This window comes from Oculina patagonica, chromosome 11 (assembly GCF_052425735.1).
Source record: "Oculina patagonica isolate OP01 chromosome 11, crgOcupat, whole genome shotgun sequence".
In the NCBI taxonomy this organism is placed as follows: domain Eukaryota; kingdom Metazoa; phylum Cnidaria; class Anthozoa; order Scleractinia; family Oculinidae; genus Oculina; species Oculina patagonica.
Genome location: NC_135768.1, coordinates 19,071,657 through 19,094,172, shown reverse-complemented (window position 1 = coordinate 19,094,172; position 22,516 = coordinate 19,071,657). Strand labels below are relative to the sequence as shown.

At 38.7% G+C, this 22,516-nt stretch overlaps 1 protein-coding gene across 1 annotated transcript in view; it reads left to right on the top strand.

Annotated features, from left to right (window-relative positions):
* Positions 1–22,516, top strand: part of LOC144629838 (uncharacterized) — a 57,725-nt gene that overhangs the window by 5,309 nt on the left and 29,900 nt on the right. Inside the window, exons 5-21 of the mRNA XM_078488055.1 lie at positions 549–940; positions 1,578–1,802; positions 1,879–2,112; positions 3,455–3,784; positions 4,500–4,822; positions 6,341–6,467; positions 7,697–7,995; positions 8,464–8,602; positions 10,124–10,452; positions 10,950–11,091; positions 13,034–13,365; positions 14,620–14,761; positions 15,527–15,849; positions 16,498–16,639; positions 18,373–18,804; positions 20,358–20,486; positions 21,287–21,724. Coding sequence (XP_078344181.1) covers positions 549–940; positions 1,578–1,802; positions 1,879–2,112; positions 3,455–3,784; positions 4,500–4,822; positions 6,341–6,467; positions 7,697–7,995; positions 8,464–8,602; positions 10,124–10,452; positions 10,950–11,091; positions 13,034–13,365; positions 14,620–14,761; positions 15,527–15,849; positions 16,498–16,639; positions 18,373–18,804; positions 20,358–20,486; positions 21,287–21,724 — 4,478 coding nt within the window. The remainder of the gene's footprint in view (positions 1–548; positions 941–1,577; positions 1,803–1,878; positions 2,113–3,454; positions 3,785–4,499; positions 4,823–6,340; positions 6,468–7,696; positions 7,996–8,463; positions 8,603–10,123; positions 10,453–10,949; positions 11,092–13,033; positions 13,366–14,619; positions 14,762–15,526; positions 15,850–16,497; positions 16,640–18,372; positions 18,805–20,357; positions 20,487–21,286; positions 21,725–22,516) is intronic.

The window sequence follows — 22,516 nt, the reverse complement described above, 5'->3', positions numbered from 1 at the left end:
AATTCAATAATTTTTCTTCATTACAAAGTTTAAAAACCAATTTAGCAAAATATTTTAAGTAAGTTAATATGTAAAGCTAGAAAATAGGACTTAATGTAATTCTGCTTAAATTTTTAGACATTATTTTTATTTTTTATTTTATTTAATTTAGCTTTACATTTGTAATATATTTGTGAGGAAAGTTGGTCTGATGTCTAAAGAGTTTACCGACTGAATTAAATGTAGATGTAGATGAATTGAACTCGGATCATGAAATGAAATGAAGGAGGCGTCTCTGCTATAAAAAAACATATTAAGTGATTGGTTTAAAAAACTCGAGCCAATTTCTCTACCAATAGAAAGTAACACCAAAGCCAATTGTTACTGGCTTACTAACGTTTTCTGGCGCTTCACGTCGGCTTCATGTTGCTGCTTCGACTTTTGATTGGTTGACTGAATTCTCTTCATCCTTTGTGACTGGCCAGAATGATTACTTTATTATTGTTTTTTCGACATTCAATCGAAAATCGCTCTTTAACGAACTATTTATCGAATTACCTTTTTTCCAGCGATTTTTCCCTCCCAGAGGTGAATATTTTTGATAACAGTTGGCATCAAATGTGTCTAATGGGACCATATTCCGGGACATGGATTTATTTCTTCGTGGACGGTCTGAGGAAGAAAGGAAGAGATGTTCGCCCTAACAACTTGCTCATACAACCTGGCAGCGTTCTGAGAATTGGAATTTCATCAGATAACAGCACTGATGGAGTGAAGGGAACAGTGTTAGGACACTTAAGTCAATTGAATATTTGGAATGAGTTTAAATGGTCAACATTCATTCGCGAGACGTCACGTGGTTGTATCGCACAAATGGGAAATGCAATTCAATGGTCAGTGGTTCAGTTCTGGCTTCATGAAAACGTCACTAAAACGTCTCCTTCGACATGTACAAGTGCAGGTATTTCTTGTCTCAGTAAATTAAAATGACGTCTATCATCATCGCACGCTGAAGTCTCCCCCATTCCTGGGAGAAGGTGCTCCCTACAGTACTATATGGGGAGGCCCCGCCCGAAATGGGAACCTTTTTTCAGGCTGAATGTGTATAAAAGGGAAGAGGTTTCATGTGTCAAAGGAAAGGAAATATTAGGAGAAATGTTATTTAGGTATTTAAAAGGGCCTTTCAAAACGGAAGCACGGACGAACAGACGCACCTAACCGTTGATTCATCTGAATATTTTAAGGGGGATTAAGGAAAACTATTTTCTATGGAAGGTATGAAATAGGGTTACCTTTCTGTCAAAAGTTGTATACAAAATTGTAAGGGAAAGCAAACCTTTTTTTAATAAGATTTTATTTCTTCATGTACTACTTTGTCGTAGTTTTGATTTAAAAAAATATATGTAACACGATAGCCAATGTTCATCACATATCCAGCATACACCTCACACTTGTCACAAAGACCCCTCTCCACTTCGTATTTTCAGTTCTCTTCTCTTCTCTTTAGTGTTTGATATATTACATCTCACATGATGAACTACTGAAACTCCGTTAACCGTGATTTAATGAATAATACATACATTCAAAACAATCAACAGACAATATTCATTGGAGCTTGTCCCGCGCCAAAGAAAATATCATAACTGATGACAGTTCTGTGTGGCAAGGCAACGTGGTAGGCGATGGCGTGGACCTGGACACTAACGTAATGAGTCTTCAGGGTGGAGGTCACGTGATCCTAGGACGCTTTGATGACCGCTGTCCAGGAAATCCGTCGTTATGTGAGGAAGGTTTTACCGTGAGCTTCTGGATGAAACATGGAGGTAAGGCTAAAAGAAAAACATGTATTGATTCATGTTTTATATTGTGAATTAATCATTGTCTTTTTTTCATTGCTAGTTAAATTCACTTCTTACATTCTCGGACAAAACGAGAAATACCACGAAGCCCTTGAGTCTATGGTGTCAGCGGTAACTCCTAACAACAGCAAGTGGACTCGTTGTTACCACGCCAGGTCAGACGGCTTCACTGCGCATGCCTTTCACTCACAATGCGACAACAAGGGACCTACCATAACGCTGGTACAAGTCAGGGAGTTTATCTTTGGAGGATTTTTGGATCAGAACTGGGGAGGTAATAACGTCACTTAAAACGTCAGAAATTTGGTCGCGCACGCATTTCTGGGGACGCTTCTGTAGAGGCGGGAAAATTAAAAATGCGCAAAAGAAGAGCTTGCCTTTCAGTATTACATTGCAAATTTCAACGTTGTTACGTTTCGACATCTAAGCTCGTTATTGTTTAGATTGTGAAAGCAATGTTTGTTTGAAATTGTTTTAATACAAATACCTTAAGGTTACTATTTTTAGCGGCTTCTAATTTTAGCAATTTTTTCAGAGCAAGATTTAGCGACCATTTAATCTAGCGATTTTCCGAAAAATTTAAAAAGTTAGTGATATCGTGTAAACCAGTTTTAATGAACATATAGCTAAGATGGAAATAAATGTTCAGTAAAAGAACAAACTCACTTGAAATTTAACGAACATTTGCATTTCCAGAAAGAACAAAGTTACCGGCATCTATTTTTAAGAGAATTTTTCAAGTCGACTATGCTTAATTTTGTTTCCCTTTGAGTGGGAGGGGGGTACTTAAATCTAAAGAATATTAACTTTGACCGAGACAAATTTTAGCGAGCACTAAATTTAGCGATTTTTGCCCAACTCGCTAAAATCGCTAAAATTAGTAGCCGCTAACAAATTATAGTAACTTTAAGGTAAGCTTGCACAAATTTGCGGTCTTCGGCATTTTGTGGAAGGACATTTCAGCTTTTATCATTATAAATTCACTAACCATAACTTTTGTTACTTACATAATCACAAAAACCGTCCACAAACCGAGAAACCTCATCCCCAGGACGCATTTTCCATTTGAAGAAAGCGCCCTTGGGAACGAGGTTGTAGTCCCCAGTAAGAGGTTTTAACGAGGTAGCCTTGCGCCGACCAAACAAAGTCGCAAAGTAAACAAAACCTCTCAACTCATTTGACCAGGACTTGAGCGCAGATGCAGGTAGTTGCAAGTTGCCCGCAAATCATTGGTTGTTAAAAGCCAGTTAGATGATTATTATCATTCGTATTTAATGTTTTTTGATTTACTGAATGAATTCATACTGTTAATCGAAACCATTTTTCTTTCCGAGCACGGGAAGTCTTTTTTGATCGCATCAGTTCATTTTCGCGAGTCAAAAGAAAATCCAGTCTGTAACACTGAAATGACTTCTTTGGGCAACTTGCGTGCACTTGCGAGTCCGTTTTGCAAATCAACCCATTGCAAGTCTGTATGCAAGTATACACTCCAAAGCTTACTAATTTTGCCACTCCATAAACTTATCTTATTCGCCGGCATTAATGGCAACTGTTGTTCTCTCACCACGTGTTTCTATCAAGGATAGTCACAAATATACTTTCGGTTTTCTTTTTAGGTCCAAACATCCGGTTTATTTCATCTGGCTCAGCCTTTCTATTTAGCATCAATAACGTACTGGGCTTGCAACCTTTTAAAATTGACGTAAAGGAAAGCAACAAAACGTTCGCTGCTATCAGTGACCCTACTAAGGGACCACAGTTTGGTTTGCAAGATTTATGGATTACTTTTGAAAACTTTAGTATTCCACGACATAGCGAGTCGTTTATTGGCAATGCTTACAGCTTACCTGAGGGATATGACCAAGATAATGAAACGGATGGGTTTGGACTTTTTGCTGAAACTACTAGCTTTACTTGGGATGACCTTGAAGTGTTTTATTATCATGGTGAGTATTGTGATTACTTTTTCCCTATTTTTCTAATAATTGAAAGTAAATTTTGATATTTCTTCATTAGATTTTTCTTTCAGCGTCTTGTTTATATTAAGGCAAAAAAAGGTTGGGTTAACTAGAAAAACCGTTCCCTAAGCTCAGTCATCGGGCTCTAATGTCAATTCATTTTGTTTAATCAGATTTGTTATGTGTAATTTCTCTCAGGGTCGGCCAAGGTTTTTAGGTATACGGTCTACAGGGGGATTTTAAATTGGGTATACAGTATTTCTACGCTAAAATTGGGTCTTTTATGGGTATAAAGTGTAATTTTTGTCAATGCAGATTTAACTATTTTTTAATTATTTGAGGGTTTTACATATTAAAGGATTTTTTACATATTTATTTCTTATTCATTTTTAAATTCAAAGACAATCTCCGTAAATATTTACATTCTTTGGGCACGTCACGCAATCGTTACCTCGTTACCGGAAAAGATTGCAAAGATTTCGTGACTCGTTCGGAAAAAGTCTACTTAAGAGGCTAAAACTAATATTGCTCTATTTAAGTTCCACACGAGGCACTTGGTATTTTTTTACATTTTTATTTCTTTCTTAACTTACATTTAAATTCACATATTTTGGGCACGTCCCGCAATCTTAACTGGAAAAGATTGCGTGACTTCTTTAAGAAGTCTGCGTAAGAGGCTTAAACTATTGTTGCTCTCTTTAAGTTCCACACGAGGCACTTGGTATTGGTGACCCAGCCGTAATTCCTGACTCAGCGTTTGATTCCTCGTCCGAAAGAATTTCTCTCAATTACAGTGCAAGCAAGTCCCTATCAGGCGCCGAAGGAGAATGGTGTGCACATTACAGGGACACTCAGCAGTGGCTACAGGCGAACGTTAGCTACAGACACCAAAATCCCAATCAAGGTACCATCTCTGTGGACACTTCAAAACCAACCAGCGAGGCGTCATGGGTAATATCGTATAAACTTAACGAAAGCACAAACGGGGAAGAATGGAATACGTTGAAGAACTTCAATGGAAAAGAGGTATAAAAAGAGTCACTGTCTTCGCTCTATTCAAGCTAAACCACTGATATAGCGTGCCTTACTGAGGGACTGTGCCACAAATCTGAGCTAAATTAAGGCATGGGAAATGACAATCAAATTCGGTGAAATATAAAAATAACCTCTTAAAACAGTGAAGGAACATTTCAAAAACACAGCAAATACAAAAGAAGGTACGGATGGCCAAAAGTGACGACGATTGAAACGGATTACGTTATGGGTTTTTGAAATGTTGTTGGGTTGAACAGTTTTCAAAGTTAGTCTTGTTTGCTTGTAACTTTAAATTATAACGCCCGGGAGACACATTTGATTGCAATGAAGCTATGGTTTTGTCATTTGGATCCATAGGAGTGATTTCTTTCCAAATTTTAACATTAAGTTTCATAGCAAGTATGTGGTAAAACTTAAAAAAATAAACTTAACTCAGCCGTGACACAGTCCCTTAAAAAGCTCTGTCGATTTAATGTTTTTGATAAAGTAATTTTTGTTTTATCTTTCCGTTGAAAAGTAAAACTATAAATAAGGAGCCGGGTATTCCACTGCTTGGTATAAACTTATCCGCATTTCGGCTCAGGTACTTTTCGTGATTACGTCACAGCGAGAAATAATTCTTACTTTTTAGCGCCGGAATTAGCGAAGTCCAAACTGTTCAGAAATTCGTTATGACACTGAGTAAGTTAAGTTCAGTGTTATCCTGCGAGTGATTAACCACACATTTCGCGTTTATCACGTGTTTGATTATGGAAACAATTGGGGGGAGTTGAGATAAGCCTTTGTCCAGTTTCCCCTAAAAGGGACTGTGTCACGGATTGTAGCCAAAATTAGTCATAGGAAATTACCAACAAATTCGGGAAAATATAAAAATAACCTCTTAAAACAGTAAACGAACATTTTCACAACACACCAAATACAGAACAGGGTATGGATGGCGAAAAGTGACGAAGATTGAGATGGATTGCGATGAGTGTTTTGGAAATATTGTTTGGCTGAACAATTTTAAAAGTTAGTCTCGTTTGCTTGATCCTTTAAATTATAACGTCTGGGAGACTCATTTGGTTGCAATGAAGCTATGGTTTCGACATTTAGATCCATAGAATTGATTTATTTGCAAACATGAAGTCTCATAGCACGTACTTGGCAAAACTTAATAAAATAAACTTAACTCAGCCGTGACACAGTCCCTTTAAAGCAATTCAAAATTAAGGGGAGGGACCCAGACTCTAGCCTAGCTCCGCCACTACAGGGATACTTAATTAATTTGTTATGTTTTGGATATTTATGCAGTATTTCAGCCATGAGATGTTTTTTTAAAGTTTTTCAAATCACATTTTGACCGTTTATAATTGAAAAGGCCCATCTGGTCATCGGACACCAGGACATCGTCCGAAACGTTCCAAGGCTGGTTCTAACTATCCGAATATTTTATTTCAACAAATATTGGACGAATGATCAATTACATTCCAATAAAGACAATTTTTTTAAATCATTTTTTATGTTTAGGTTTTCAACATTGGAGAAACGAACTGGTTCAAAGAGAGACCTCCCTATTTGAGATTCCTACCTCAGACATGGAATTCTAACATCTGTTTGAAAGTGAAAATAAAGGAATATCGAAGCGGTCATGAAGGTACACATTGAAGGTTTGGTCTTGCATGCCAAAGAAATATTTCTTTAATATTCAATACAATACGATAACTTAATTTAGACACGGTATTTCCATCAGCCATTTTAAAATTATTCTGATCAATTAACTAACTACCTACCTCCACAAACACCCACCCACCCACCCCCCTTCCCCCCCACCCCCCCCCCCCCCCCCACCCACCTACCTACCAGTTGTTCCACAACTGAGCTTCACTGTATGAAAAACTCTCTTTAAATAATCACTGCGTTGGTGGTTGTGGAAGAGCTAGTTAATTTGTTTTCAGTGTCCCTTAAACGACAGGCGTTCTAATCTTGACAAATATTTCCATATGACATGTTGCTTTTATGAGATAGCTTTAGTTTTGTGTCGTTGCTTACTTAAACTTGTTGAACACTTAGCATCTCTCCAGAATTCTTAATTTTTATCGTTTTCGTTGATAGCAAATGCAATTCAGAGGTCATACATATAGAAAAACATTCAACCAGAGTCCGCTTTTGTAGATTCCTTGCATATGGAAACTAATTAAGTTAGCTAATATTAATTCTCCTATTATTATTTCCATACGTTTGTATCAAGTGAGAAAACCGAAACAATTTCGTGACATCCTGGTTATAAACCCTGGGCCCGGGAGGGAGGTACCTGATCATGAGAAAGTTTTATACAGAGAGGCTCCACCCCGAGGTCCACCCTTACCCTTAATGTAACATTTTTGACAGAAAAGGTCATCTTTTCATAGGCCCCCCCATAGAAAATGGTACCCCTTTTCGCGTATATGCTCACAGTAGAAACACTTAATTTTTTTTAATCTTTTTACCTGAGTAACCCCTTAACAATACTTATATCAATTATTCGTTCTGCTTGAGATAGTTTGATACCCTTTTCTCCTACCCTTTCCCTTTTTCCTGTTTTTATAATGTTTAAACAAAAACACTCCGAAAAAACATTTCAACTGCTCAAACGTTGGATCGCAGACAGATCGTAAACAATCAAATCAATTTTTTTAAAGGACACTCCTTCGGTTCGCCCCACCTGCCCCACCCCCCCCCCCCCCTTCCTTTAGCCCCTCTAGTTCCGCCCTGGCTTTAATTTGCAGTTACTGACATGATTGGCTGAAAAATAACCCTAGGAATTGGTTTTAACCACTTTCTACTCCCCGGTGTAAAAATAATCGTAAACTATCTAATTTATTGTTCTACAATTCAATTTTCAAGCGACCATCCATGAAATGACAGCATCGTCAGAAAGATGTATGACACCGCCTCACTTCGCTCGACTCAATTTTCCTGGGTCATGCCTGTCTGCCTGGTGTTCCAAGCCTCGTTCTGAAGATCCTCACCCCTGGCTCCGCGTGAGCCTGGGTCAGCCGCAGTACATTTTGTTTGTTGCCACACAAAGCTCGAGCTCTGATAGCGACCAAAACAAGTATTTTGTTTTGTCGTATTATCTAAGCTTTGTTGATGAAGACAATAATGGAAAATGGAAAAACTACACCGAGAAAGGGACGTTAAAGGTATGTACTTTTGAGATTCAAAGCTTATTTATTTTAACTTTTTTATTAAAGGAATACGGTTGTGAGAGCTCGAGTGCACTGTGGAGTTATATGAGCACGCGGGAATTTTTTAAGAAGACGAGAGGTGCATAGAAAAGAAAGAGGCGTACCTTAGTGCTTCTTGCACTACTTCCTTGTTTAAAAATTCCCGCATGCTTATATAGCTTAACAATGCATGATAAACAACGATTATCCTCTTTTTTAATGTTGGAAATTGTTCGCATTTAATCTCATGACGTAAGCCGTATGCATTTTAACTCAATAAAGCATGCGCGCGACGTAGTCCGCGTGCTTTATGGAGAGACAGTGAACTCAAAGTGACCAATCGTATAGCGCGCACAATTTCTTGAATATTTTATAAATTTCTTTGAACGCTTTTAAAAGCAAAATGAATTCAGAAATCAAAATGTGTCCTTTTCGAATTTTCAGGTTTTTGAAGGGAACTGGGATGGATCTACTGTTGTTAAAAACGCCATCTTAAATCCATTCAAGACCCAAACACTGAAGTTTCAAATCGTCCAATGCAAGTCAGAAGAATGCTGTTTACGAGTAGAAGTTTATGGGCCTGGTAAGTGCCGGCACATACCGGTTATATCTAATTTTTTTACCCTTGTATGACACTGTGAAAATAAGCTAGACTTTTTTTTCTCAAAAAAATGGTAAACTGCGTTTAATCATGTGAAAGATCTAGACCTTGTGTGAGATTTGGAATGCAGTAGAGCAAATGGATTTTTTTTTCGGGAGCTATTACATGTACTGTAATTACTTTAAGAGGAATAACTTATTTATTTTTGAGCTTATAATATTCCTTACTGTAACAAGTTTACAATATGTTTTGTTTTCATGCACAGGTTTCAAATTTCCCGCCATTTTCATTAGCGAAAGACACCCGTCCTATTCGCGCGAAAAATGCATATTGTCATCGGCACTAGTAGAAACCGCCCTTAATGGGGTGTTGGAAATGTATGGGTTAGATAGGCTTCTATGAATGTCTAGTAACATTTCTTTATAGACCTTATCACGGTTTTGCACGCCATCTTGGCAAACAGGCAACGCCGTCAGAAATTAGAAATTACAGTGTTTGCATGGGAATCCGATGGCAAATAAATTTTTCAAAAATAATTTGAATTCTGAGCTTCTTATGAATCGCTAAGGTGATTCCCTAGTATTGCATTACGCATCCTTACTGCGCAGAATTTTACGTGTAATTAGCGCGCGCGAGAGCGCGCACATAAACAAAATGGCGGCTTTTTTTCTATTCGGCTTGGCTCGCGTGAGAAATAAATTATCGTTTTCTCGTAAACGAATGCGGTGACCTATCATTTTTTTCTCTTAGTTTTAGAGTAGCGTTCAAATTCTTTCTGTAAAATGAATACAGATCAATTACTATGGCAGAATAATACATAATCAACGAAAACGTGTACTTTCCCAGTATTCGCGAAGGAATTATTGAGGAATTATGTGGTATATACAAGGTCTTCCTGCTCCTTAACGAATACGGTGACCCCCCTTTTTTATTTCAAAATTTAACTTCCCTGAAGGTAAACAACAAACCGGCAAAGTTTGGTTGAAAATCTATGAGCAGTTTTATTTCCCAGGAATGACCTTAAGTTAAAATACTACGCAAAATATTTCATTCACCAAATTTGAAGGATGTAGCTCGGCTAGAAAGCGCTCAGTAACGTTTCGAAATTTTAATACATTTGTTCATGATCTTTTTTCGCGCACTGCGTCAACTCACCGAACAGGAACGTGAATCGGCGGAAAAATATATACATAGACAATGAATGAAAAAATTTAAAACGTAACCGGGTAAATTTCTAGCATTACTATAAACAAGTTTACAACGTGTTTTGATTTCACGTTTTGTTTTTGCACAGCCACAACTTTCAAATTTAGAAAATGCAATGCTTTCTTTAGTATCTTTTCTTTATGATTCAAAAGTTGTTCAGAATTAAATTTTGAAAACATTATTTGCCATCGGATTTCCAAGCAAGCGCTGTAATTTCTGACGGCGTTGCCTACCCGTCAAGATGGCGTCCAACACCTTGGCAAGGTGTATTGATGTTGATTCCATAAACTTTTTTAGAATGTCAGCGAGCTCTTGGTATGCAAAGTGGTGCAATCTCCGACACACAAATTAGTGCCTCTTCAGAATATAATTATAAACATGCCGCTACCCGCGGTAGACTCCACGTGCAAAAAGCAGGAATAATGAAAGGAGCTTGGGTAGTTGCCACAGCAGATGCCAACCAATGGCTGCAAGTCTATCTTGGTAGCCAGTACACTAAAGTAACACGTGTAGCAACACAAGGAAGAAATGATATCTCAACATGGGTAACCAAGTACAAACTACAGTACAGTAATGATGGAGTTAAGTTTCAGTACTACAGGGAGCATGGACAAGCTACAGACAAGGTAATACAGACCTAACCCACCAAAACGCAAATTGTAATATATAGATTAAGCCTCGTCTAACCTAAAAGCGGAGCTCCACATTTAATTGTTTTGCCCTTTATTCAACTCTGAATATACACCACGACACCATTTTAGCACTAAGAAATTTTTTCTCATGGCTTTTTTTATGTTGTTGTTGTTTTACCGTGCAGAAACAACTGAAAACGTACGCACGTACGGACGGACGGATAATCACGTGACTACTAAAATCTTCAGCAGGAGGAGTTTACCAAATTTTCTTAGGTATGGGGCTCCGCTCGTGCTCGCCTTTGGCAACGCGCTGGAGCACCGCTGTGACCAGGATCCTGCACTACACGGATGTGCGAGTTATATATTACACTGTACATTACCGATTTGACCGGTTTAGATTAATTGATGTGTGGTTTTGCCGCGGGACAGGATTTACACCGTACAGAAAAGTCGTGCAATAAATTTTTAAAGTAATTTCCCTGTTTTAGGTTTTCACTGCAAACACAGACCGGGACACTGTTGTTTATCACGACCTAAATTCACCAATCACAACACGGTACATCCGTTTTCTACCAGTGGCTTGGAAAAGCTATATAGCAATGAGAGTGGAGCTCTATGGATGCCGACAAGGTACCACAAAGATTGTCATCTCAATAGTTATAGTACATTCAACAAAATTTCTGGATTCTGATTGGACGAGAGCAGTACAATTAATCCCAAACTGTACTCCCTAGGAGTACTTATTACTTTTTTTTCCAAAGTTGACCCGAAGTCTTCCGAAAATTTCCGAAATCTTTAGAGAACTTCCGAAGTTCACCCAATCCGAAGTTGGCAAGCTTTCCAAAAACATTCGAAGTTGACCCGAAGACTTACGAAGATTTCGGAAGACTTAGGAAGTTTCCTAAAGTTTACCCAAGTATTCTGAAGACAAATTAAGGAGTTACAAAGCTTACCGTTCCGAATATGCCTTATCACGGTTTTCGACGCCACCTTGACGGGTAGGCAAAGCGGGTAGAAATTACAGTGTTTGTATGGGAATCCGACGGCAAATATCTTTTACAAAAATTGAATTCTGGATAACTTATGAATTGTAAAGTTATTTCCTCGGCAGATTTACGTTCCGGTTCTGTGAGTTGACACGGTTCGCGGGAAAAAATTATAGACAAACGTATGGAAAATTAAAAACGTAAGCCCCGCTACATCCTTCAAACTTGGTGAATAAAAACTTTTGCCTAGTATCTTAACTTTACAATTCATAAGTTGTCCAGAATTCAATTTTTGGAATAGATATTTGCCGTTGGATTCCCATACAAACACTTTAATTTCTGCCCGCTTTGCCTACTCGTCAAGATGGCGTCTAAAACTGTGATAAGGCCTATTGTAATTTTGTTGAGTATACTATAAATAATAGTCCTTTTGCACGACCCGGTCAAATGGTACAAAATCAGCCATGCTGGGCCGCAAGGTACGCAGTGGGGCATCCAAAAGAAAGGACAGTCAAACTTGAATGGTTGATTTTGTACTGTGTGACCAAGTCGTGTATCATTGAAAATAATGATACTTGAGGGGAAAGGTGCGCCAAGGAGGGAGGGATCGCTGCAGTTTGTAGTTCACGAAAATTCTCTTTCTGTCGCTATTTCAATTGTTATTATTTTGAAACTACTTCTGTTTTATTTTTACATTTTTTCCTGTTGTATTTTTTTATATAATCTACTCTCATTGCTGTAATCATTGTTTCTTTGCCGACATTATGCTCGTGGCCACAAAAATGGTCTGTTCTGGTCGAAATTCTGTCGGCAGCTATTATCCAAGCCAAATGATTCGCTGGCAAATCTCCACTGTTATAGTAAATGACGCCAATAATGTACAAAGCTTTCCACTGAATCGCTTCGTGTAAATAAACCTACCACACCCTTACGACAGACGCGCGTGCGTGTCCTAAAGGCCTGGCAAAACGAGGAAACATGTTTCCAGAAACACCCATAGCGCTCCCATGTTTAACTTATGTTTCCCAGTTTTGCCATACGGACAGCATTGTTTCCATCACTCTTTGTTTCCAAGAAGCAAAATTTTGCTTTTGCTAAAAGATAGAAACATTTCGTGTTTCCGCGCGGCATGGAAGTATGTCAAATCGAGGAAACAATTATGGAAACATGTTTCCAGAATGTTTCTGGAAACTTGTTTCCTCGTCTTGACGGTCCTTTAAAAGCATGTCGTAAGCTTGTCGCATGCGGAAAAGTCGTAAATTAGCCCTTACCAAGCCGTAAGATTGCATTGAGCTACAATAAGAAAGAAACAATGAAAGACACTGTGTTCGAATTCTGTACATATGATAAGATAAGATAACTTTATTTAAAACCTCGGGTTGATAGGACTGGTTAGGCTCCTAGCAATACATGTTAGTATGCCGTGATAACATAATAAATAATTAACTGTAAAATAATATCTCTATTATACAAAATATAATTGAGATATATTAAAATTAAACTAGCCTAGATCTAAAAATTGTTGTACAGGATAGATGCTTTTCTGTAACATACTAATGGTATATTTGTATTCATGAAACCATTAGGATGCGATACAAAAGCTCTCGGGATGCAAAGCGGTGTGATCTCTGACAGCCAGATAAGTGCCTCTTCAAAATTCGATAACAGATATGCCGCCAGTTACGGTAGACTCAACGTTCGTTATGGATGGGCGTGGTCAGCTCGTGAAAATGACGTCAATCAATGGCTCCAGATTGATCTAAGCAGTCAATATACCAGCGTAACTCGTGTAGCAACCCAGGGGAACCAACCATATTCAGTCAGTGCTTATGAATACGTGAGCTCGTACAAGCTACAATATGGCAATGACAAAGAACACTTCTATTACTACAGGGAACAAGGACAGTCAACGGATAAGGTACATCATTATTAACTTGCACTCAGAGGACAAATAACCCGCGAAACGAGTACAAATATCCCGCTATACTGATTTAGCCCCCGAATAAGCACCTCACTTGTGTGAAATATACTAACATGTAAGCGCCGCCCTTTAGGTGGGACGAAACGTGAATTTCAGTGAAATTGTGAGAGGTTTAAAGAAGGGGTAGAAGAAAGAAAATTATTTTTGTAACGCCACCAGACGGTTGACTCCCACGCAAGAACATCCAGGTTGTCAAGGGACTGTTTGGTGTCCATCTACTGATATTATTCCCAAATTCTAACATCAAGTCTTCAATATTTCTTATTTTTAACTTTTACAAATCCTTTGAAAAAAACTATTTCCTCCCAAACATCCCCCAAAATCACCCAAAAATTTGTAAAACACCTCCAAACATAACTTTATGGGATGAACATAGGGTTTCCGCATTGCTTGAAACGCGAGCGAGACATTTCCAGTAAACCCAGGTTAAGCGGCGGTAAAATAGAATTTACGCTTAGTCCCGCCTTAAATAAGTATCATGTCTTTTTGCAACAATGCAGTGCTTAGTAGAAGAAATTTTTAAGTTCTAGAACACAGATGTTTATCCGTGCACTTTGACTGTGTTTTTGTTTTTGATGTCATCGTTTAGAAAAGAAAGAGGTAGTAGTGGTGTTTATTTCCAAATGTTATTTAATTTTTGTTTGCCTTTAGCTAACTCTGCAGGATGACATGATTTTGGTTGTCTGTGACGTCATAAGACGTCTTTAGCGTCGCCATCTTGGATCTACCATCTTGGATTTTACTATTTTCTTAGAAAGTCTGAATAATTTAATAGTGAAAATGATAAGCTTGCATATGTGTGCGCTTGTAAGACAAAGTTGGCAGTATCCTTGCTCAAATGGTGATGATGTTCATCAACCAATCAGACTGGAGATCACTACAGAGTTTGCCAGATGTTCTCCCCGAAGAGAATATTAGTTAAAATTAATTTATCGACGGTTTTGGCCAAAACCAGGAGTCCTGCAAAATGTTTTGGCCAATATGCAAAAACCAAATTCGACTACCTGCTTCAAAGACTTTCCATTGATCAAGACTCAAGCTTAACAATAAGCTTACTAACAATCAGCCACTGGGTTATGCTGATGCATGTCAGAGGGATTTTCCAACCAATTGCCTTCGACTCGAGAGTAATTTTGCCCGTCCCAAAGTTTACCAAGGTTTAAAACATATCCATTATAATTTTTACTTTAGATTTTCGCTGGAAACACAGACGCGGACACCGTGGTGTCACATGACCTAAACCCACCAATCGCAGCACGTTACGTCCGCTTTCGTCCAGTGACATGGGAGGATCACATATCTATGAAAGTGGAGATCTATGGCTGTCTAATAGGTACTATCAAAATGCAAGTTTGAAAATCAAAAGCTTATTTAAAATGGCAATTTAGATAGAAATATATAAAATCCTTTAGTGTAACTATTTCCTCAAAAGTAGATATTTGGTATAAATCTACAGTTCAGTTAACGTTTCCAAAAGCTTTTGCATTTTTAAGTAAAACAAAAACAAGTATTAATCTTAATTTTAAGGTGGCCGAACGCATTTTGTGTTCTTCAAACTGTGTTCACAAATTATAATTTTGCGTGTTATTTACTAGGCAATATTTACATTACCATGGCAACCCTGATAAGTAAGATAACAACTAAAAAAATATTTTTTCATTATTAGATTTGTTTGTAACTTTTAGTGTAAAAAATTGTGTTGGTGTTTAATGTGATATTTTATATTGTATAAATATATTGTGAAAAATTAAATCTGGAATTTTTTTCAATCAAACCCTGATCTTGCGTAGACTTATAGTAAAAATAAGCCCATGTTTAGTCAAAAACGGTTTAACAAAATGAAAATCAGTAAATGCCAGCTGACGAGTGGATATTACAAAAGGTTCAAGTAAGCTCTAACCTTTGCTTTCATTTTGCTAAATTTAAAGTCGACAACATCAGTTTGAAACTTCTATGAAACAAGCCATTTCAAACCCTGTCTAACTATATAGCTTGTAAACGTGTTTTAGCTTTAGTGTGAATAGGGTATTAACTATCAAGGGACAGTCACGTTTCTATGGAGCATACTTACTATATATTTGCATCAATAAACCATTAGGATGCGGTCCTAAAGCTCTTGGGATGGAAAGTGGCGCAATATATGACAGTCAGATAAGTGCTTCTTCACAACACGATCCCAGAAGTCTTGCCGTGTTTGGAATACTAAACTTTGAAGAGCAAGAAGGTGGCTGGGCAGCTCGTATATTGGAAACCAACCAATGGTTACAGATTGACCTTATTAATCAGGACACACGCGTTGTACGTGTAGCAACACAAGGAAGGGCACATTGGGACCAGTGGGTTAAATTGTACAAGCTACAGTACAGCAATGACGCGGACAAGTTTCATTACTACAGGGCACAAGAAGAAAGAACAGATAAGGTTAAATAGACTTATAGGGAAAAAAGGCCCCCCCCCAACAAAACCCCCCGGGAGACTTAAAGCCACAAAAATCTTAACCTTTAGTATAATGGGTATTTTGATGCACCATAACAGAGCTAGAATAATGACTAAATAGCTTCGCTTATTCACAACATGCCCCTAGAACATCAAGTAAAAAAAAAAAAAATTTAAAAAAAAAAAAAAAAAAAAAAAAAAAAAAAAAAACCACCAAAAAAAAACCATCATTTATTTCCCTGTCGACTTAGCCTGAAGAAAATCCCGTAATATTCTGTGACGAGAAAAATTAAGGATGCGCAATGCAGTGGAATCACCTTAAATAGACCTTTTTCGCTTGGGCGTTTTGTTGCCCCATTACAGACCATGTGATGATACTCTTGAGAATTCTTGCTTTCAAATTTTCAAATAGTCGCGTGTATATGAATGAAAAAATTTTATGTGGATAAAAGGAAAATTCTCTAGAGAGCATCACGTGGACTGTAATGGAAAAAAAAACCGCCCAAGCGAAAAAGGTCTATTTGTAAGCCAAAACCAAAACTTATATACAAATCCGAACCAAACTAACAAAGGTTACATCCTCATTGGCGTGACTGCAACCAATATACCTAATGATAAAATTTACTCATCTAGGTTTTCGCCGGAAACACAGACCGGATCTCTATTGTGTCTCATGTCCTTGACCCACCAATCACAGCGCGGTATATTCGTTTTCGACCAGTGGCTTGGCATGGTTGGATAGCAATGAGAGTAGAGCTCTATGGTTGTGTTAGAGGTAATGCTAGCAGTTGAGTTTTCAGTCCATCTTAAGAGCACGATGTTTCCTTCAAAAATGGGAAATTAAAAGACACAATATAGTAGAACGTCTTTTAAACGGACACAAAAGGGACAGAGAGCAGCGTCCGTTTTGTAAAGGAGTGTACATGAATTAAAATAGTAAACTGTCCGTAATAAGGAGGTGTCCATATTAAAGAGGTGTCCGTTAGGAGAGGTTCAGCTCTATGTAAATCTGCAGAGTAACTTTTCTGCTAAAGTTACAAGAGGTGCGCTTTGGTATATACCAGAGACCCATAAGGGTTGCGTGCGCCGCGTTTGTCATTTGTCTTGCCGGTTTGTGCGCGATGTGTTCGTTGCCCTTTTTTGGTTTTGCGGTGTGCGCTCGGAGAACATTAAGTGTTCGGCGAAGTTCGCTTGGGGTCACTTTCTTTTGCTGTCTCACATCGGCGCGAGCTCGCGGCTGCGCGCCTGTGAATTATCTAAATATAGTATTTTGATGGTTAAATGTTTCTGTGATTTTCCATTGTACTTGTGTAGACGAATATCAAACGCTTTGTACAATGCGAATCATAGGGAGTTACACGTTTCAACCCTTATGGGTTTCTGTATATACTTAAAGAGCTCAGGCGTGCATACGTGAATGAGTGCGTCTCTCAGGAGTGAATTTTTGCGCGTGCGTGAGAGTGAATGTACGCGCGTGCGTCAAAAATTAGCGTGGGTGAACGCACATCCATGGGCTAATGTGCACACAATCTCGTCCTCGGAGGCCGCGATCCTTCTGGTCTGTGCCAGAGATCGGTACCTCTGGGCTTATTTGAAAGCCCGCCACAAAGACGACCAAATCTGATTGGCTGTTAAAAATGTGTTCGTTTCACCACAATCTCTGACGCACGTGCACAATAAAACCGTAACCAGGATTTCCTGGTTTCGGTTTTGGAAAAGCCCAGAGCCGTTGAGTTTCCCAACCACTGGTCAAGGGGAACGCAGGCTCTGCAAACGTGTGCAAGTGAAAGTGTGCGCGTGCGTGAGTGAATGTGCGCAGATGCTTAAGTGAATGTGCGCTCGTGCATAGATAAATGGGTGCACGTGTGTGTAAGTGAAAAAGTGCACATGCAAGCGTGGATGGAAGTGAGTAAATGGGCGTGCGTGTAGAGCGCGTGCCTTATGTATGAATGACAAGACAAAATACGGAAACTGTGTCATATACGGGGCATTTTGAACGGGGACGAATCTAGCTGTTTTCAAAGATATTCCATACAGGAAGAATAATTAAAGGGACTGTGTTACGGATTTAAGCTATTTAGGCATGGGAAGTGACCATCAAATTCGTTAAAATATAGCAATAACCGCTTAAAACAGAGAAGGAAAGTTTCATTGACAACCAAATACAAAGGAAGGTACGGATGGCTAAAAGTAACGAAGATTGAAACGCATTGCGGTATGGGTTTTTGAAATATTGTTGGGCTGAACAGTTTTCAAAGTTAATTTTGTTTGCTAGTAACCTTAAATTATAACGCCCAGGAGACACATTTGGTTGCAATGAAGCTATGGTTTTGCCATTTAAATCCATAGAAATATTTTCTTTGCAAACATTAAGTTTCATAGCGAGTATTTGGCAAAACGTAATAAAATAAACTTAACTTAGCCGTGACACAATCCCTTTAAATGTTGTGTATGATTGTAGAAAATGAGTTGTTCCTTTTTTAACTTAACCTTGTTGTTCTTTCCTAGCTGTTGAGCAGATCGATCCTGGTACCATAGTTTCGTGGCGAACTAGAAATACTAACATTGAAGACAAAAGGGAGTTTGAGTATAAACAAGTGAATGAATTATTCTCGCGCTATCATCAACTGTCCGTCACGTCTGGAGATGAAGTCTACAAACTAAACATTCCCACAATTCCAAGAGGATGGCATCACGTGACATTCTCTTGGAGCAAGGACTGGGGCCTAAAGTTCTATCAAAATGGCTTTTTAGTAAACGAGACTGGAAAAGCTGAGCTGAGCGTTAATTCAGCAACGAATCCCACGGATGGATTGTTTATTATTGGAAACAGGTTTGTAAACAGTGACGTGAAAACAGCAGATAATTTTCAACTTCATGGCTTGACTGTGTGGCCACGCCTTGTCTCTCAAGCACAGATAAAGGAGAAGGTGGAAACTGGTATGTCCCGGATGTGCTTTGTTTCTCTATTAGTATGCTATCCCATTAATAACGTAATGTTTATATATAAAATAATTAGTTTTAACTTTTTAAAAGCGCGGCTGGTTTATAAGTAGAAATAGCGCTAGTAAAATAACCAGTATTGATTTGTTATATAAAAACAGTAAAACTGTCAAGTGCTTGTCTGTTTGTTTTTTGTTTTGATTTGTTTTTGTTTCTGTTGTTATTTTTTTAATTTTTTGGCTGTTTTAAATGTTGCTGTGTTTGTTGCAAATATGAAGGGAAACAATGCATTTATGAAAAAAAAAAGGTGTTTTTTATTAAGGGTTGGGCTTACATCTGAAAGGAATGTTTTGCGTAGAAAGGCTTGGTAAAACACTCTAAACAAAACGATGTAAATAGGTATTATAGTTCGTCTCAAGATATTTTAATTAATTCCAAGTGAGACAAACAATCATCATCATCATTATCATTAGTCGACAAAGCTATGCTATTCTGGCCTGGCCAGACTCATTGCTGCAGTGATACTCAGATATGGAGGTTGGTTCGCACGGCCGTCCTGTGTGGCTGGGCAGGCCATTGCCCGCATCGCAGCCTTTGCCGCACTTGGTGTCAACGTACAGTGACGGCGCAACGTTATTTTGCCGGTACCTATTTATACACCTGGGTGAAGCGAGGCACTATGAGAGTAACGTGTGTTGCCTAAGAACATTACAACATCAATGATATCGTAAACCCGGACCGCTCGGTATCACTGCAGGCAGTGATAGTCCGACGCGCTAACCATTAAGCCACCGCGCCTCTCGAGAAGCGGCAGCCAGCCAGCAGTGGCAGCAGCTTGGCAATCGTCAAATGAGCATAAACAGTCTATGTGCATAATAATCAATGATAAATGGAAAAATAAATTTCCTTGTGCTGCGTGGCACTTGTAAAAGTACAAAAATATATTAAAGTTCTCACTAAAAGTTGAGTGCCTTTAATGTCACTTCGGGCTCTTCATCAGTGGAAGTCAGGATCCTGACTTTCCACTGTAATGCTAGCCGAAACGTCTTGACTTCTTGGCACTTTCCTCATTAGTGAGAACTTTATTATATATGTGCATAATGTTGTTATATGAAATGCAAATCAATCTTAAAAGTGGGCAAGGGAGGGAGGCTTATACTCAAACGTCTTTTAACCCTCATGAAAAACGCACCCACTGCTACAGAGAGAAGATCCATTTCTCTCCCCCTTATGATTTTTTGTTGTTCTTTTTTTTTTTGTCCGTTTTTTTTGTCCGGTCTCATCTAATAACTAATTGTAGCGCATTGGCTGTTGCGCTTCACCTATATCATTTATTCATGATACTTTAAAAATATTGCACTTTCTATAGATTGCCTATAGATCCCTCTTAATCTGAATATAAACCCCTGAGCTAATATTCGATGGGAGCATATTACTGAAGTGCTCTTCTCTTGTGAGATTTGGGGGCTTGCTTCGGAGGGGGGGGGGGATATTTTTCAGTGAGTAACGGTATTTCCGGAAGTTTAAGGCCTATGCACTTTGTTTTACAGTTACTTGTCGCATGGCGGACTGGTGCCTAAGACCAAGTTCTAACGACGATTTTGATTGGTCAGTTGGAACAAGCTGTACTGAGACAGAGGAAACTGGTCCGTGTAATGAGGCAAATATTAATAACGAAGGTTAGTTAAGGTGGTTTTCTACAGTTAAAAGGGGGGAAGAGTCTAACTTTTCATAAATGTTCAAGGATGTATTTTTCTTGCTCAAATTACTGTTTGTTACATCCAATGGCTATCATACGCACCACTTCAACAATAAAGACACCAACAAACAGCTAAATTGCACGACCGAGTGCTTACTCCGGTAGAGACTGGGCGTTAGTTATTCTAGTGACGTTTTTTCCTCCAAAAAAAAAAAAAAAAAAAAAAAAAAAAAAAAAAAAAAAAATCCGCCCGTATGACGTTACTTCAAAATTTTGGAAATTAGCTTTTTAATGCAGCAATTAAAAAATTTCACGAAAAGGTTATTAGAACATTCGCCTTTATGATAGTTTAAACCCGGACGTTAAATCTTGTTTATGCAAAATTGGGGATAACTTCTGCTAACGTTGAAACGTCGACCAGTTGTTAGCAATAGTAAAAATGCTGACTGAATTGACACAAAGAAGTCATTATCAGCGTGCGGTGATTTCTTGAGAACGATTCCTGCCAAGATAAAATCAGCACAAAAAGGAAACTTCAAAAAAGGGAATTGAACATCTGGGGGCCGGGCCTCGGGTCGCCCCCTCCCCGACGTCGCGTTGGTCTCTGCCCTGGGTCTAAATTAGTCACTACCTTTTAACTAAACTGTTTGAAAAAAGTGTCTGTGAGGAGATTTAAAAACCTGACTTGAGAATTTAAAATAAATTATCCACGAAAGTGAGCCCAATCTGCATATCAAAATATGTCATCTCTTTAACTTATTCTTACTTCGTGTTGTACAGTCAAGCGGTCATTCAGTAACGCCGCCTTCAAGGCCAAAACACAGCAACATCCTAATATTGGTAACCAGTCTTCGTTGGCCGTCGATGGCGACCTCAACACTCGGAGTGAACTGGGTCCAGCCAGCAATCCTTGGTTGAAGGTAGACCTTGGTCGTGAGGGTCTGGTGACTGGCGTTAGGCTTGCTGTCAATGTGACAAATTATGGGGGTAGTCAAGGGATTGTCAATATAACGGTTACGAACAGCACGGGAAATATCAGTATATGTACGACTGTTAACCAGTATGTCATTAGTGCCCCCGTGGTTAACCACGTGGTGATGTCATGCAATGAAGCGTTGCTAGGGAGATACATTCAAGTGGAGATGATGGTGGCTAGTACCTGCAGCAAACCAAAATGTGAATTTTCAATGTCCTTATATGAAGTGGAAGTTATGCTTGGTAAGGACAGGAGCCCATTACCTAGAGCGTGCAACTTCCGTATATTTGTGCAACGGCAATTTTACAAGTGAAGTTATTTTTTAGCTTAGCCTTTCCCACGAAAATTACTACTTCTGATGAAGTCAGCTACTACTTTGCGAGGAAATACTGAAATCATCGCTTGAAATGCTGTCAGAAAACTCCGAAATAGTTTCCTGGCATGTATCCGCTGTTTTTTAACTTCCCAGGTGGACGAGGTACTTTAGTAACGTATCACCAGTCTATTACGAAAACGCTTGTGACTCTCTATCCGAAAGCAAGTCGCGGGAAAATCCTATCTAAAAACTTTCTTTGACTCGTTTTACAGACGCAGTATGGAAGTTGCACGGTCCCGGCAAAAGGGCTTATTCGTATTCTCGGTATTGGACTGGAACTAGCTTGCAATGGAGGCTAATGCGGGTTATCTTTTCAAATGCAAATGACATAAAGCTGTTTTTATTGATATTCCCCCGCATCAGCCTCCATTGGAAGCTAGTTCCAGTCCAATACCGAGAATACGAATAAGGCCATTTGATTCCTGGTAAGGAACACGCCTAATAACGAAATGTAATTTATGCACGTAATTCAGACTGTCTGAGTCTGCTGGGGAGGCGAAAAATGGGAAACGCGAAAGGGGAAACAAGAAATGTTGGGGCTCTGGCATATTTTTTTTCTTCTAGTTCGCCTCTGGTTTTCGAAAAGATTTTTCGTCTCATTTTCTTTTCTTTTCAAAGGCAGTTTTCTAAAATGGGTAAACATTTTATTCCACGAATA